The sequence below is a fragment of the Euleptes europaea genome, chromosome 18 (assembly GCF_029931775.1).
Source record: "Euleptes europaea isolate rEulEur1 chromosome 18, rEulEur1.hap1, whole genome shotgun sequence".
Lineage (NCBI taxonomy): Eukaryota > Metazoa > Chordata > Lepidosauria > Squamata > Sphaerodactylidae > Euleptes > Euleptes europaea.
In genome coordinates this window covers 22,518,905-22,537,077 of record NC_079329.1, presented here as the reverse complement: position 1 = coordinate 22,537,077, position 18,173 = coordinate 22,518,905, and the positions used below count along the sequence as shown (strand labels likewise).

The window sequence follows — 18,173 nt, the reverse complement described above, 5'->3', positions numbered from 1 at the left end:
GAGACATACATTACGTTCTGTTCCTTCCACACGGGCCCCAGTTCCTCAGCCATCCCTGTGGTCCAAATCAGACCGGTCAAGCTTTTCAGACCGCCCCTGCCTCCCTTCTTTCATTTTAGCTGCCATGTTCCCTAATGAGCTCGCTTATGTACCCATGCACATGTGTGAAGAAACATCACTGTTTTTGAAGGATTGTGCTTCTCTTGGCAAGCAGCGACTATGTTCTTTAAAAGTGTACAGTAGAACCTGGACAGTAGAATCACTGAAGATGGCGGCTCCGGAGGTAGTTCTTGTGGTACCCCAAAGAGTGTCCAGGGGCAAGCCAGCCCATCGGACACAAAGTAACTGAGTTGCGCTGTCTAGACATTTGCTGTGCTCCTCCCCATTCTTCACCAAATATAATTTTAAAATCAAAACCTACGTATTGGTATTGTAATAAACGATGAAATCCAAACTTGTGTTTGCAACGTTTTCTCATTGTTCGTTCTTCTCAAACACCGTTACTGCACGCTTGTCAAAGGCGTTGGGGAAACGAAAGCCGAGAAACTTTCTAGGCTGCCTAAGATCTAGATCAGGGTTGCCAGATTTTCCTTTAGAGAGAGCTACTTCAGAGTGATGACAAATATCCAGAGCTACTTCCCCCTTCCTCCACTGGCGTGTTACCCAATCTTGTTCTGCCCTAGAAACAGAAAACGGACTAGGACAGGGGTGGGGAACCTTTTTTCTGCCAAGGCCAATTGGATATTTATAACATCATTCGCGGGCCGTACAAAATTATCAACTTAAAAATTAGCCGACCATGCCCCAAGCAGGCAGCTGCCCCAGATGACCCCCCCCCCCCGGTGCGGGCAAGCAGGCAGGCATCCAACGAGTGGTGCACTCGCCCACCTGGTGGCACAGGATGGTCTGTTGCACCAGCCGGGCATAGCCGTCCAGCTGCATGCCAGAGTTGCTCCTGCTCTGCATGGTCGGGGCCAGATTCTACATCCGGCTCCTGCTACCTCCGCCTGCAGGGGTGAAATGAGGACACACTGGCTAAGAACTTGCCCCCCCCCCCGCTAGATTCTGGCCCTGGCCCCTTTAACCCCTCTATTGTCGCCACTTCCGCCCCCAACCCTCTTGTAGCACAGAGGGAATACGTTTCTCCATGGCCCGGGTGGGAAAGGGTTAACAGTTTCTTGGGCAGTCCTAGCAGCTCCATAGCTAACAACTCTTCTGCAAGGGTGAAAGAAGGTTCCTTTTCTCAGCAAAACAAACTCACATCCGCCTTGAATAGAGGATATTCCTGTCCGCGGGAGGGGGCGGATCGCCAGTCTTAGATCCTTCTGAGCTAGAGATCTGCCAGGACCCACGAAGGGCCACACCAAATGATTTCACGGGCCTTAAACGGCCTCTGGGCCTGACGTTCCCCACCCCTGGACTAGGAAGAGCACCAGAAACGAAGCTATCAGCTAAACAGCACAGCAGAAAATTCCTTGAACTAAAAGCTTTTAAAAACAAACCAACCTGGAGCAGATCTTTCTGCATTTTTTTTTTACAGGAGTCTTTTAAAAGCTGCAAAAAGTTCTCTGCAGCGCTGGCCAAGTTACTGGTAGCTCATGAGCCTCCTGCTAGAGACTCCTGATCGAGATTTCCTTTCTAAGGAGAGAGCTCCCGCCATAAGGGAATTGTCCCACCATTCCAACCGTGGTTTTCTACTATCCATTCCCTCTAGTGCTAGATAGCGAGAAGCTTTGGGGGAAGCTCACTGTGATCACTACGCAGGAAACAAGCAACAACCCCTCCCTCTACTCACACATGCGCGCACAATTTCATAAAAGGAAACTATAATAGTTGGAGGTTGTTCCACTCCTCACCCATCTGCCCAGCAAAGCCATTTTGTCCCGTTTCATAAATCACGATGGGTAACCGTGTTAGTCTGGTCATTTATGCATGGGTACATACGCTCACGCTTGTCCCGTCTGTCTCGGTTCCTCGGAGTTATGTATGAATTTTCGGTCCATTAGAGATGACCTCACTGCCAGCCCTCACAAATCCCAGGACTTCCTGTTCCTCTATTAATCCGATTCTTCCCTCTCCCCTGAGCTCAGCCCAGGGGATATCCCCATGCATAATGTAAAGAGTGGGACACCCAAGCTTGGTTTCTATTACAGAAAGCATCCAGCCAATTACAAAGCAGCATGTAAAGAGGCAGGGATTCAAATGCTTCCTGCTTCCTCAAAGCTCTCTGAGCAGAAGAAAGGCTTTTTAAAAACAAGGTTTGGATTTCTGCCCCCCCCCCCCGTTTTTTCTTCTTAAAACGCTTCTTTAATTTGGCAATTGGGTTTGGGGGGGATTTTCTCTCACATTAAGCACTACAAGTAAGCCAATTACAAAGCAACATTTAAAGGGGCAGGGACTTGATCTGAGCTTGGAGACAGTTGGTGCATAGATTCCCAACAGGAAGGTGTGGGTCTGGCGAGCAACGAACCTCATGTTTAATTCGCATGCATAAATGACCTCTGTCAAAAGCAGCAGAAAAGAGCAAGAGTCCAGTAGCACCTTAAAGACTAACAAAATTTCTGGCAGGGTATGAGCTGTCATGAGCCACAGCTCATGAGAGTATCTGAAGAAGTGAGCTGTGGCTCACAAAAGCTCATACCCTGCCAGAAATTTTGTTAGTCTTTAAGGTGCTACTAGACTCTTGCACTTTTCTACTGTTTCATAAATGTTTTACATTCCTTGTTCCGTGCTTTCTATAATTCTTGCAGATACCCGCAGCCATTACGCCACTAGTGCTGGGTTAAGGCTAATGAAAACTGAGACCTTAAAACAGCAAGACACACTACAACCACATCCACCCTCCCCAGTGGGTTGGGGAGTAGGGACAAGACACACACATATACAGAGAAAGCCAGAAGGCACCACACACAGAGATTCTACCACAAAGTATTGCCAGAAACAATTTTATTTACACAAGGACAAACATTGGAACATATTACAAAATACTCAACTGAAAATCGTTTCCAGAGCGAGATAAACAGAGTGTGTGTGAGAGAGACAGAAAGCAGGAAGAAACGCAGAAAGGAAAAAAAATACAGATATTTTCACTTGTGGGGGCATCTTCCAACATCACGGGAAGGGGGTTGGTTAGGGGGGGAAATAGACAAACCTAAACCCGTTCCGTTCCTGAAGTACACCCCCCCACACACACACAACTTAATACTGGTGAGGAATCCTAGGATCACGGGATACCCACAAAACGCAGCCGCGACAGACAACTGTTCTGTGAAATTGTCCTAAAGGCTCATGGCTTTTCAAAGGACCTTCCGCTCCTGCTCCAGCCCCTCTCCCCCCGCCCAAGTTAATTCCAAGATGAGAAACAATCAAGATGGAAACAATGGCTGGTGGGAAATATTTTTACTTTCCTCCCCCCTTCCAAAAAAATGAGATGGTACCACTCACACTAGACAGCTGTCCCTTCCTATTTGTAACCGCTTGCTCAATCTCAGATTTCACAGTAGAGACCTTTGTGTCTGCAGAAAGTGCTAATTTTATCGCCTCGACAATTACCTCTGAAAGCGGGAGAGGAAGGGGGACACGGTATTTTATTTTGGTTCAGCTGGGTAGTTAGCCTGATCCGATGAATGCAAGGCATGGGCTAGAACGGCAAAATCCTGCAGTACAAAAGGGAAGGCCCGCATCTGGCAACCTGGTTATGCGCAAAAATCTCCAGCGATTACCCCGTTTCCATCCTTAAAAAAAACCTGCTTGTTTGCTGGCTGTTCAGCCACAGGGACAGAAGCAAACACGCTGCCTTATGAAAGTCTCAAAGTGAAGTTTGCATGGGATTTACCAACAGGGGATGTGTGAAAAAGAAACTGTCACATGGGTAGGGTTGCCAGGTGCATGCTGGTGGCGGGCAAACCCCCGGCAATTTACCCCTCTGCCCGCCGACCACCTGAGGGTCAGCGGGTGCATGTGCACGTACGTACTGCACACACGTCGCTTCTGGTTGCCTCGCAAGGGGCCTTATATCACTCAAACTCTTGGTTTGAGTGGTAAAGGGCCGCTTTACCACTCAAACTTAAGAGGTATAAGGCCCTTTGCAAGGCAGCACTTCCGGTTCTAAACCGGAAGTGACGCACACACACATTCCTGATATCAGCTGAATAGCCTCCCGCCAGAGGAGAGGAGAGACCCGGCAACCCTACATGTGGGGGATCACAGCCCTCCATGTGGAGATGTGGGAAATGCCTGCAATTGCCTGTGTGGACAGGCAGGAAGAGATCGGGTATTCCTGAGGACCACCTCTCTTCATACCCGCGTGGCCATTTTCTCCAGGTGAACTGATCTCTATTGGCTGGAGATCACTTGTAGTAGCAGATCTCCAGCTAGTACCTGGAGGTTAGCAACCCTAAATGCCTGCCCTGTGTACATCTTGGTCATAAGAACTTGTGTCAAATCAGGGTTCTTAAGCATTATCACCACAAGTGTTTGAGATAATAATACATTGTTCAAGCTTTCCTTGAACGTAACCTACCAAGGCATCTTCTGCACTTTGGCCCCAGCTAAAAAAGGTGAAAGAGCCCCGTGGCACAGAGTGGTCAGCTGCAGTACTGCAGTCCAAGCTCTGCTCACGACCTGAGTTCGATCCCGACAGAAGTCAGTTTCAGGTAGCCGGCTCGAGGTTGACTCAGCCTTTCATCCTTCCAAGGTCGGTCAAATGAGTACCCAGCTTGCTGGGGGTAAAGGGAAGATGACTGGGGAAGGCACTGGCAAACCACCCCGTAAACAAAGTCTGCCTAGGAAACGTCGGGATGTGACGTCACCCCATGGGTCAGGAATAACCCCGGTGCTTGCACAGGGGACCTTTACCTTTTTTTAAAAGGTGGAAAGCAAGGGACAATTTGAAATCCAAAAGAAACCAAGAAATTCTTCAAGTTAGAAGTTCAGGTCGGCCTGTGCCAGGGCTCCCAATCTGACCGATCCCTTGCGCACTTGCGGAGTTTTGAAAACAGGGAGTGGGCACCGCCACAAAATGGCTTCCAGGAGGGCTGGAGCCAATCCCAAAAGGGCTGCTGTGGGAAATGGGGGAAATGTTGGGAAAGCACAAGCCAAAAATCTTTCTATTATGGAAGCTGCTGATTCTGAATTGGCGCACCCTGAACACCCAAAACGATGCCTCTTGGATTCTTCTGAAGCACTTCTCATTCCAGTGAGGCAGAGGAAGCAAACAAGTGCCAGGAAGCTCATCGGTAGAGGCCGCAGGTGATCTCGGCCCTTTGCCTTTCTTTCAGTAGTTTGTGAAAAGGCCCAGGGTTCGTTGTGTGTGTCCTGCACACTGCTTTCTGATTTAAGATGAACACAAAATTAACCTTACATGAGGCACCTCAGGAAGTAGACCTGTCCTAGCTGATACTTCTGTCTTCACGGAAAGTTGTAGCTCACCTTCTTGAAAACGGTTAGAAATTATTTGCTGTGACTCTCTGTGTCAATCTGACCCTCCAACTGCAGATGAAGCACCAAGAAAACGTGACTAAACTTCACGCAGCTTCACAAAAGAAGAAGAAAAAAACATTTAAAGCCCAATACCTCCCTAGTTATGGACAATTTCTACCTACCAGTAAATTTTGTAGTGTCTTGAACAGATCAGTCCCTGAACTCTTATCAAGATCTGCATTGCTTTAATTTTTTAAAAAAGTATTTCTTGGGACATTTCTATATGGCATGAAAGAGGCCCCAGATGTGATTTTGATCCCTAAATATACCCTTTAGCACCCCTTTCTTCCCCACTCATGGCAAACAGATCAAAATATTTACCAGAGGGTAAACAGGGTGGGCAATTGTTCTAGGTTGGTGGGTGCGGCAGAGGAAACGATATCGTGTTTCTTCTCATCATTTGGTAGCCAGTTTGCCTACCTGTTGAGGTTAGTGTTACATCCATGTGATAACGCACAAGCCCATGTGGACTCCCCTGCATGTCCACACAATAGGAACGGGAGTTCATAGAGACCATTCTGTGCCCAGACTGAGCAACCTTTACCAAAGAATGTGGAAAACCACAGGTCTTTTACCACCTGTACATCTGGCCAAGTGTAAACTAACAAGGTATACATCTCAATAGTGTTTAAGCCACTGTGGAGATATACACCAATGGACAATTTGCTGTCCAGGGTCAAGCTCAGGGACACAGCCTTTGAAAGCCTGCGCTAGAAGCTAACTGCGCACAGCCCTGATTGGCTAGTGCACTTGACAGCACAGCCCCCAGATGTTTTCCAACTCTGTTAAAATGGATTTTAAAATGAACAAGCATCTAAGTTACAAAATGTTCTCCCCTGAAGATTGGGGAGAGGAACAAGCCAGGTGGACAGAGTTCACCAGGCAAATGGCTGAAAACTCTATCTGGGGATGAATGCATGGGGGGCGGGGGTAGGGTGGCCTTGATCTACATGAGCAAAGTGGAGTCCTGCTTTAAAATGTGCCTTCTAAGATGGTGGCCAGGAATGTGGGAAGCTCTGGAGAGTGAACCTACACTTAGGAAATGGTCTTGCGTTTCGTAGTGGTTGAGGGCTGCCCCTGTTAAAGACACCATAGTGCCAGAGCAGGGCCATGGCTGTGGAGCTGAGATCTACATTTTCAGTGGGGCGCCATCTTTAAAGGCATTGTTCATCCATCACCCATGTTAGCACATCTCCTGGGCATAACTGGGGATTTGGCATCTTTGTTGTATGGATGGATGCATGACGCATTTTCACAGTGTTGTTCGTAATGGATGGGGAGACTGAGAAGCATTCTATCTGGATTATACCAGTTATAAACTGTGGTGAAGAAGTAGCAAGCAGCACTGAAGTGTCCGAAATAGGTCTAAACATTACAGTCACCTATTACCAATAAAGGGATTGGTGTTTAAAATGCAGACAAAGGGTTGCTGGTCTCTTTATCAATGGCATAACTAATGTTGGTATCTCAAGCCAGGTACAGCTTCACCGATAACCCTTCTGGACAAGACCTTGTTCCCCAATGCTCCCGCCTCCCCTTATGGCTTATTTTTCCTCGCTATGAATGCAAAAACAAAATTGACGTGTGTGTGTGTGTGGAATGGGGGGGGGGGGTAACCAGCACCACAGGCATGACTTTCAGAAATGATCAAAGGTTCCCAGAAACCCCTCTAGTCAGCCCCTTTGATTCGTGCTTTGAGATACTGCTATCTTAACACGCCAGACAGTGTCCCCTTTCTATCCTGCTGCATCTGCCTGCGACAGAACATCTACAGCCTTATCTCTGAAGCAGCCCAAGCAACATGGTCAATTTCAATCTGTCACCTGATCAAAAACATTAAGTGATTAAATCAGTTAATTGGATCTAAGGTAAAGGTCCCCTGTGCAAGCACCGGGTCATTCCTGACCCATGGGGTGACGTCACATCCCGACGTTTACTAGGCAGACTTTTGTTTATGGGGTGGTTTGCCAGTGCCTTCCCCAGTCATCTTCCCTTTACCCCCAGCAAGCTGGGTACTCATTTTACCAACCTCGGAAGGATGGAAGGCTGAGTCAACCTTGGGCCGGCTACCTGAAACTGACTTCCATCGGGATCGAACTCAGGTCGTGAGCAGAGCTTTTGACTGCAGTACTGCAGTTTACCACTCTGCACCACGGGGCTCGGATTGGATCTGGCTGTGAGTAAAACAAGAATTTACCTTGAACTGATGCTTGTATGTGTCATAGCGACACCACCTTAGAAGAGGCATTCCTATGGTGTGTGAGAGAAGGGCGGGAATGCCTCTTTTTAAGATGGCGCCCAGCAACTGCAGATTTTATACATGTCAAATCATTAAGTTTTTTTTAATGGATTGTCTGATTACGTGAGAGCATACTCCCCAATCAAAACGGTTTCAAATTGACTAACCGACCCAATCAACCACATACTGCGCATCTAGCAAGAAGGCAACTCTACATGTATGAACTTTTCTAATAGCAAAGAACCACTGTTTCAATTTATTTATTCTGAACTGATGGGGGGTTCCCCCCCACCGTTTGTTTTCTCCCCGCTTTGCAAATCCCTTGGTCTGTTCCTGCCTCTTAACATTTCAACAGCCCTCCGGTGAGTAGACAACACTGCGAAGCCAACGCACCAACACAAACCTCTAATGCAAATGGCACATCTGGATGACTCCAGGTTGGGCAGGAGCTGATTCAAGACGATTCAGCCCTGCCTGGTAGCCACATTGCCTATCCCAGGACAAACCCCTGGCTCTTGCATCTAGGAAACATGATCCATACGTGGAAACAGGTGGGCAAAAGGCTTCCACAGTAGGCCACGTGGAGCCTTTCGTTTACCCTACTTCCCCTCCCTGCCACTGAATCTGGGTGTCCACAGCAGCCTCAGAACACTCACAAAGGGCCATGTGCAAGAGTTTGGGTTCACACATGCTTAACCCCATGAGCAGAGGCCCCAGTGCTCAGCTTATGCCCTCTCATAAAAACCTGAGACAGCAGCAAAGGCTGAGAACTTGTGGTTAAACACCCCCTGGTATCCAATGGCCAATACTTGGGGATTGCAATGAGGCCAAAGCACACAAAACCAAGTGGTCAGGTTGCCAGCTCCAGGTGGGGAAATACCTGGAGGTATTTTGGGCAGAGCCTGAGGAAGGCGGGGTTTGAGGAGGGGAGGGACTTGCCACAGCGTCCACTTCCTGAAGCGGCCATTTTCTCCAGGGGAACTGATCTCTGTCACCTGGAGATCAGTTTGTAAGAGCAGGAGATCTCCAGCCACCACCGGGAGGCTGGCATCCCTACCAAGTGGGTGGACAAGGTCTCCATCTCCACCTCTCTCTGTGCATGCACACAAACACACACAAACACCCCAGCAAGGTTTTACATATCTGGTACAGCTGCGGACTTTGGTAAATCAGGACAACGGGCTAAAGAGGAGGCCTTTGTTGTCCCTCCTTTGTTGTTCTGGAGTGGGCTACTTAAACATTTGTTGCCGTGCCAAACCAGGAGTGGAGGGAGGGAGGGAAGGAAGGAAGGCACTGTCCAGACCCGGCTTTTCATTTGCCACAGACATGAGCATGATTATCTCCCAAGAAACCCCTCACTGGGAAGGAACCTCCCTATCCCGGGACACTTCAGAAGACTAAACCCGAATCAAGCCCAAAGATTCCTAAAAACAGATCCCGGCGAGGTAAGCGACCAAAGTGCAGTTACAAATATATCACAGTCTCACATTCCACATGACTCCCCCCCTCCCCATCCCCCCCACCCAACTTACAAATCCCGTTGCCCTGAATTAGTGAAAACGACCCCGACAAGCCCCTTCGACTCCCTTGCCGCGCATTACCCCGACTGGCAACGACTTTCCAAAGGAAAGGAGAGCTCTGTGGTACAAGTTAAAAAAATACTATTAAATAATACATCTGTAATAAAATTATATACCTTTTTTTTTCTTTATATCCATTTCTTTTTTTAAAAGCTAAAATTGCTCTACACTTTTTTTGTTTTTTGTTTTTTTTTGGCTGGTGAAGTAAGTAACAGCAAAAAGAATTATCTCCTTTTTCTTTTCTTTTTTCTTTCTTTCTTTATGAATGGACAAAAGTTTCATTAAAACAAAGTCTGTGCACGTGATACAAGAAATCAAATTATTTACAGTAAGTGAAGAGAGGAGTCTTTCAAACAGTGACAACAGGGAAAAGAAGAAGAGAGTGCGAGAGAAAGATAATTTCCAGAAAAAAGCATTGGTCATGAAACAGTCAACATAAGCACACTCTTAATTACAAAAGGGATTTTAATTACACCCGCTCCTCGCCCAGTTAAAGAGACCCCCGTGCTGGTAAACAGGTTTTGCTCAAACACGCATGTCACTTGCTGGACTGGGAAACTGCAGACGTAAATCGGACGTGGTCTATCGGCATGGCATGGCTTCGAACGGGAAGAATACCCTATATTGTGCGACTGGTCACACGTTAACAGATTGCTCACACAAGACTAGAGCCGGATAGGGGCCGATGTGCATTGGTGCGGAGGGGAAGGGGGATTACGTGTGATTCCTTTCCATATTTATATAGAGTTGTCTCCCTTAGAAAAAGCTAACTAAGAAATGGGGGGGGGGGAAGGAGAGTGTGCAGGGTGTGCGGAGAAGTCGTGAATTCACGGGGAAATTAAGGCATTAACAAAAATGAATTAAAGGCACACATTTTTTTTCCTTTCTCCTCACCTTGGGGCTCTTCCTAGAGAGTCCTTTAAAATTATACATATCGAGGGACGCTTTATAGCTAAATGGATCAGGAGAAAGACAAGATTTAGCCAACAAGGTTCAGATTACAGCAGAGAATTTTGGATCTACATTGGGGGAGGGGAGGAATGGCTAGCCGTCGGAAGCTGGGAAAACAAGGGAGAAGATATTTGAAAATGCATCTGTGAGTTTGCCTTCAGTCCCATTACAATGTGCAAAGAACCGAAGTAGAGAACAAATGGCATTTCTATGATGGAGTTGGTAACGAGGAGCATTGCTGGCCGGCCCAAGGGGGGCGACACAGGCATCTGCCTAGGGCTGCAAAATTCCAGGGGCTTCAGGCTGATCAGAAAAAAATATCTGAAAGAAGAAATGTAGTCCCCTCTCCTGCCCTTGGGACAAGGGGACCGAAGGTACAGGAGCACTTGGTTCCATTCCCATCCATGCTTGCCCCCCACCTCAGTTCTCCTGACAGCAGTCGGCATCCCTTCGCCTCCATACGAGTGGAAGAAACGAAAGTGCCCGTTCAGTTGTACAGAGCAGAGGAGAAGAGCCGATTCTGCAGGGGAAACACAGTCTTCCTCCTCCACCTCACACCCTGCCTACAAGTTAATGGGGTGTTAAGTGTGAGGGTATAGTTATGGCAAAATTAATTTTCACCTCAGGGCAACCTGGGAAGGGGGTGAGTGGGGAGAAAGGAGGATGGCTAAGAAAGAAATAACAGAGGAGATACCTATGTGAAAGCTCTCTCCCCCCCGCCACATTCCCCTCACAAATCCCCCAAGAATTAGGACAATATGGTGATGCTGGTGAGAACAAACGCCAGGAGACAGACAAGGTCACGCACACATGGGGGCTCATGTTGTCCAGTGCAACTATTTTTTTTCTCATTTTTTTAATAGATAAAAAAATTAATTGGTTTTCTTCTTCTGGTTGTTTGAAACGAAATCACAAATGACCAATTATAACCCACAGAGTGACAGCTACACAAATCGAAGTCTTGGCACTTCACAACACGGGGTCGGCCTCCATTGGCTCGTCTGTTTGTCTGTGGGAAGGGGAAGGCAAAGAACAGCTGGTTAATGGCCTCCCGCCGCCGCCGGAATGAGAGCCCCATCCCCTCGTGAACCCAGCCGCTTCTCTGAGCCGGGCACAGGGGTGGGCGGCTCTGCCCTTCTGCCTGATTAAAGCTGTTATCCGAGGGTGCCGTCTAGGCTGCATCAGTGTACCCTCAGATGAGGCATCTGTCAGGGCCTTGGGTTTCTGCCAGGACTCACTGCCAATGACCCAAAAGGGCTACTTCAAAAAAGACGTTTTTGCTCGCTGTTGCGCAACTCTCCTTCTCACTACAGCCTCCCTTCTTTGTCCATGCAGCTCCCACGAGCCCCGGCAATTCTGGGGGTCAGAGGAGACCCCCTTCTCCCTTTTTCACCAGGGGAAAGGCTGGTTGGATCCCTCTCCGTGACAGTTTAGAACGGGCCAATCAGGCCACTGACCACCACAGTGCATAAGAAAGAGAGAGTGGAAATCAGAGTAACCACAATTCAACTGCTTTCCCTTGAGACAGACTTGGGAACGTGCCAAGAATGAACCTCAACCTAAGTTTTCAAAGGATTCCCGGGATAAAATGGTTTGCAACATTTGCGCTTTTCAAAAGTCTGCAAGATTGCTTTTTTAGGCCAATCAGAAAAAAAATGGCACAAAAACAAATATCAGCCCAGAGGGAATTGTGCCTCCTTGCTCAATGAAGTGAATGTTGTCTTTACCTTCCTTACTCAGACAACACACAGAGAATCTTGTGGACGAAAAGTGCTTCCTTACCTCTATCCCAAGCTTTTGGTAGGCTGTCTTCCAAACAATTTGGCCCCTTTCGGATAACCATTCTAAGCTGGATTGTCATCTGTTGTTGGCCCATTTCCAAGTAAAGTGATACAGAGATGGACTGAAATGAGCTGTATGAAGGCCCATCTATGAGCTGTCTCTAAAGCACTCTGGCCAATTCAAACAGCGCCACTATTATTTTCCCGCCTTTTTTAGCGGCGCGTTATTTTCCGGCTACAGTGACAGGCATGTCAATGGTGCTGCTATAGCACTCTAGTGCTATAACGCTACATCACAAATCTTAGAACGTTAAAAGAAGCTGAAAAAGAACACCGTGCGGAAAAAGGAAGGGAAAAAATAGCGGTCCTTTCAGAAGTGTTCCAGACAGTTCAAACAGCACACCGGAGCGATTCAGAAGTGGAAAGAAGAACTGAAAATGGGAGAAAGCAGTTTTCATATAAAGCGTCAGAGCCCCACAATGCCAACGGGACGCAAGCGGCTTTGTCTGAACAGATAAAAAAAATCCGTTAGCAGCAGGAGCCAAAAATCCATTACCAACCTGCTGCTCAACCGGAATTTAAGGGCATTTTGAAAGGGACACAAGTGTGCTTATCCACCCTATTGTCTGCTGGCCCTTTTATTATTTGTTTCTTCTTTTTCTATTTAAACTTTTAATTCAGCTCTGACAGGGGCAGTGGCTCAGGGACTGCCACAAAGACCAGCCAATTACCTCAGCACACAGGCTGAGAAAGTTGGGAGGGGCCCATCACGACTTGATAACTGGGCTGGCTGCCCAGTGCATTGTGCACATTGAGTTTCTGCTGTAAACTAGAAGAACAAGTCCTCCCCGAGACTGATACAAGGCTCTATGTGTGTGGGATACGCATGTCTGTACACATCTTCAGAGAAGGTACAGCCTATCAGGGACTTCAATCCAGACATTTCAACACTACTGCCCCTGATCCGAGCGAATGAGCGTACCGGACAGTGCAGTCTGCTTTCCCCTGCTCTGTGTCGACTGACAGTGACGCCATGGCGCTGACCGTCTCCGCCTCCTCCGCCTCGCCCTTCTGCGCCTCCATCAAGGAACAGCCGACGATAGCGGCAGAGTGTTTCACTGAGCTCCAGTGCTTGCCTAGGATATAACGGGGCAGTGTGTTACGCGAGAATCGCTAGTCCTCTACTAAGCGTGTCTGCAAAACAAATTTGTTTTTACAGGCAAACACCGCGATGCTTTTTACCGTGACTCCCTCGAAAGGCCACAAAGAAAAGCGGCTCTTGTTCCCGGCCGGAGGAGCGGAGCCAAAGACTTACTCTGGATTTCGATCACTTTCTCCAGCGTGGCCACGGCGTTCGCATTGGGCTTCTGCTGCAACAGAGCTTCATCCAGCTGCTCCAGCTGTGTTGGGGAGACAGAGAAAGCTTAGTTTCTAAACTAAACGGCGGTCAAACACTTGACTCAAGGGGGGGCGGCGACAAGGAAAGACAGTCAAGAAAGACGAGCTAGAAATCAAAGCAAGAGAGAAGGCTGAGAGGAACAAAAGGCAAAGCAAATCTGATGGTTTTTGTCCCCACACAAATTTAGTTGGGGCTCTGAAACGCAGCAGTAAAACGTAACCCCTTTTCTATCATGGACACTGGCCCTGGTTTCCAGCTGTGCCTTGGGAAGATGCCACTGGCAGGATAAACATCAAGTGGATATTTAAAACAGAAACTGACACACTTCCATGTGCCAGGACAGAGATGGTTTTATTCCCTTTTCCCCGCAACACCTCTGACCCAGTCCATGCCAGGTTTCTTTTCTAAAGCAGAATCGCAGCCAACCATCACCTAAAATACTTCATCCCTCCTTGTGGAATTCACTGCCTGTGGACTTAGCATAGGTGGCCACAAGCATAGATGGCTGTAAAAGTGAATCAGACAAATTAATGGAGGTCCGTCAATGGCTGCTAGCCGTGTTGACTAACGGAGCATCTCTGTTTAGAAAAGCAAGATCCGAGCCCAGCCGCACCTTAAAGGCCATCAAGTTCTCCAGGGGAAAAGCTTTGACGCTCAAGAGCCAGTGTGGTGTAGTGAAGAGCGGTGGACTCTGATCTGGAGAACAGGGTTTGATCCCCCACTACTTCACAAAAGCGGTGGACTTTAATCTGGTGAACCGTGTTGGTTTCCCCACTCTTCCACAGGAAGCCAGCTGGGTGACCTTGGGCAAGTCACAGCTCTTTCAGAACTCTCTCTGCCTCACCTACCTCACAGGGTGTCTGTTGGGGGAGGGGAAGGGAAGGTGATTGTAAGTTGGTTTGACACTCCTTAAAGGTAGAGATAATCACCTCATGGCTTTAGTAGCTTCCTTCCTAGCTTCAGCCCTCACCGAGAGAAGCATCAAGCTCACCCGGTTTAAGAGAACTTAAATAAAATTTTAATCGATAACTATTATTTTTAATGAACAACAAAATATTTTAACCTATTTAACCTATTTTCGCTGACGTTTTGGCGTGTTATATCATGTTATGATGCCAATAAAGGTCCCGTATTGAGATAATGGGAATAAAAAAACCAATCTGCATATAAAAAGGTAAAGGTCCCCTGTGCAAGCACCAGGTCATTCCTGACCCATGGGGTGACGTCACATCCCGGACGTTTCCAAGGCAGACTTTGTTTACGGGGTGGTTTGCCACTGCCTTCCCCAGTTGTCTTCCCTTTACCTCCAGCGAGCTGGTTACTCATTTCACCGACCTCGGAAGGATGGAAAGCTGAGTCAACCTTGAGCCGGCTACCTGAAACCGACTCCCGTCTGAATCGAACTCAGGATGTGAGCACAGCTTGGACTGCAGTACTGCAGCTTTACCACTCTGCACCACGGGGCTCTTTTAATCAGAATGTAATCGGCATATAAAAACCAACTCTTCTTCAAAAGATTATACCTTGGAAATCTTGTCGGACTATAAGGCGCTACTGGACGCGAACCTTGCTCTTTTTCTGCAGACCGACATGGCTACAGACCTGAATCTATTTGTAGAAGAGGTAAATCTTGGAACATCAGTGCTAAGAGGCCTTGGCCTCTGTGCCCTGCTTGTTGATCCCACCAGGGCAACTGGTCGGTCACTGTAACGAACAGGATGCTGGACCAGGGAGACCAGCGCTCTGCTCCAGCTGGGCTCCTCTGACGTCCTCCCTCCCAAAAGCTGGGTATCCAAGGTTGGGTGGGATAAATAAAACATATAGATAATGGCATTTCCTAAGGCTGATATCTATAACCGCATGCCAGACGCGTTTCGGCCTGTTTGGCCTTCCTCAGTGGTCAATTGAAACCCATCGATAGCAACCTTAGGAAATGCCATTGTGCTGTTTTAATGTTTTTCAAATAATTTTTATCTTGACATAGTGCTTTAAATAAATTATATTTTCATTATCGATATATTTCATTTATCCCTCCCAACCTTGGGTGCCCAGCTTCTGGTTTTTTAGGTTGGGTTTGATTCCTCTCTTTTTCCTTCTATTATTGTCCTCCTCCTAAAGCCAGCAGGCTGAGCCTTTGCATCAGCTGGACCAAGGGCAGTCCTGCTGGGCGCACTGACCTCAAGGCCGAGCAGAGCTGAGACACAGGCTTCGGAGGCGTCACAGATGGCGGTCAAGTCATGGCCTCCCTCCAGCGCTAGGACGACACGCCCGCCCGCCAGTTTCACCAGCTGCTTGGTCAGGTGTCCGAAACCTGCGAGGCCGAGAAGAAAAAACAGATTTCAAGTACCCTTCTCTTCCGACCACCCAACGTGGGCCACCAATCTTGGAGATCCACCACCAGACCGTCTGTTTCTGTGAACTTGTTTTTGTAATGCAGTTAGCCACGGGGTGGGATTGAACTGCAGGGGGACTACAGCGCTGCAGAAGAACGGTGGTGGGCAGAGTTTCCTCCCACGATGTTTCCCCCGTATAACTTAGGCTAGTAAGTAAGTTTATTGATACAGTCTGTTTGACCAGCCAAAAGTTATGCATAAAATTAACTGACTGAATAAAACTGCAAAATTAACATAAATTACAAAATTAGATAAAAGTCTAATGCTATTTAAAAGGTAAGATTTTAACACAAATCACAAGAATTAACTTAGCATCTTAATATTTCTAAAAATATAGCAAAGTTAAGTAATTTTTTCCCATTCTATTTTTGCGAGTTTTTATTGCGATGTCACACATTTTGGCGGTTGGGAGTGAAAGGTGCGGCGTTTCACCCACCAGGAGCCTCTTAGTCAGGAATTCGAGTGGCTTATCGGGGAATTCACTGATCAGGGGAGCAATGAATCTGATCTGGGCCTCGTGATAGAATGAACAGCTGAACGTGTAACTTAGTCTGCTCCTCAAGTTTGCCGTTTGCCTTGCTGAAGACGTCACCTTGGTTAGAAGTGCAGCCAAGGTAAGGCTGAATGAACCAATTGTCCGATTATACATAAGGCAACTTCGCAGGTCCACATGGCAGAGTTCCCATATTAACTTTGAAAGGCTTTCAGACACGCATGCTCACTCCCACCTGGACACATGCATGATTATTATTATTATTTTTGCCATCCAGTCACAGCTGACATATGTCGACCCCATAGGATTTCAAGGCAAGAGATGTTTGGGGGTGGTTTGCCGTTGCTGGCCTCTGCACCACGACCCTGGCATTCCTTGGAAGTCTCCCATCCAAATTCTAGCCAGGGGCAGGGCTGAGAGCGTGTGACTGGCCCGAGGCAACCCAGCATGTTTCCATGGCAGAGTGGGGATTTAAGCCTGGGTTTCCTAGATCCTAGTCCAACACTTTAATCAGCGTGGTGTAGTGGTTAAGAGCGGTGGTTTGGAGCGGTGGACTCTGATCTGGAGAACCGGGTTTGACTCCCCGCTCCTCCACATGAAGCCAGCTGGGTGACCTTGGGCTAGTCACAGCTCTCTCAGTCCTGCCTACCTCGCAGGGGGGTCTGTTGTGGGGAGGGGAAGGTGATTGTAAACCAGTATGATTCTGCCTTAAGTGGTAGAGAAAGTCGGCATATTAAAACCAACTCTTTCTCTTCTACTTCTTGAGGACAAAAGTGGGGTATAAGTTAAATAAATACACACGCACACACACACACACACAAACTCAAAAGCTCTTTTTTCCTGACCTTGCTTTGGAGAACCCCCACCCCACCCTCTTAAATGTTCGTACGTATGTATGTATATAAATATGTAAATATGTATGTTCATCACATGTTTTTACCTTCCCTGAGCCTTTCTTGGGGAAGGACGGGGTATAAATCAAACCAATTAATTAATTAAACAATGTGTTGGGGCAACGCTGGCATGCCAAAAGCCGACACCCACTCACAATGTCACACAGCACAATCATGCCACACAACGTGAGCCAGGATTTCTGCCAGAAGGGGGCAGGACTCTGTAAGAGCAGGGAAACAGTCGCCATTCTGTTCCCTCAGTCTGCGTGTGAACAGTTTTACCGCCGCAAAAAACTCGGAAGCAGCCCCCTCTCCGCATGCCCGGTGCTCACATTTGGCCGTGACGGAATATCCACCCAGAGGGGACAGGTGACCCTCCACAGCGTCGAAGCCGGCAGAGACGAGGACCACGTCTGGGGAGAACTCGTTGGCTATCGGCATCACCACAGTCCTGGGAGGAGGACACAAAGGGCTTCTTTTAGGAGGAGTCACAACAGCACTACAGCCTGCAGCCGTCTGTTACATGGACGAGGAAGGTTCTGGCCGCATCAGGCGTCCTCACCCTTTCTGCCCTCTTCCTTGCAATTCTCCCAACAGGCCAATTAAATCTAGCCACATCTTGGTAGGCCCTGCATGTTTGGGGAGGTATGACCAAACACAGGAAATCTAGAGGGATGACTCTTTTGCCTGTTTTATAGCAACTTTTTTATAGCACCCTTGACGGAGAAGCCCCCACTACAGAGAGCGACTGTCAGCATCCCTACCGGAAGGCGGTCAGATACTCCACATCGCCAATGGGGGGGTCCACTCCACCAGTCCAGGCAACGTTCACGTTGTAGCCTACACCCATCCCACTGCCGACCTGGAAGACAGGAAACCTGGCAGGTAACAAAAGCCCTGGTCGCGGCTCAGGCTATACGGAGCTGCAAGGGGAAGGGGAAACATCAGGGAGAGCGGCCTGCC

The 18,173-nt window shown here is 48.0% G+C and overlaps 1 protein-coding gene across 1 annotated transcript in view; it reads right to left on the bottom strand.

The window, feature by feature from the left end:
* Positions 1-10,970: 10,970 nt before the first annotated feature.
* HDAC5 (histone deacetylase 5) overlaps positions 10,971-18,173 on the bottom strand; it is a 98,523-nt gene continuing 91,320 nt past the window's right edge. The window contains exons 20-25 of the mRNA XM_056864818.1: positions 17,975-18,072; positions 17,543-17,661; positions 15,609-15,742; positions 13,348-13,432; positions 13,015-13,168; positions 10,971-11,260 (exon numbers count right to left, since the gene is read on the bottom strand). Of these exons, the coding sequence (XP_056720796.1) occupies positions 11,221-11,260; positions 13,015-13,168; positions 13,348-13,432; positions 15,609-15,742; positions 17,543-17,661; positions 17,975-18,072 (630 nt within the window). The 3' untranslated portion in view covers positions 10,971-11,220. The remainder of the gene's footprint in view (positions 11,261-13,014; positions 13,169-13,347; positions 13,433-15,608; positions 15,743-17,542; positions 17,662-17,974; positions 18,073-18,173) is intronic.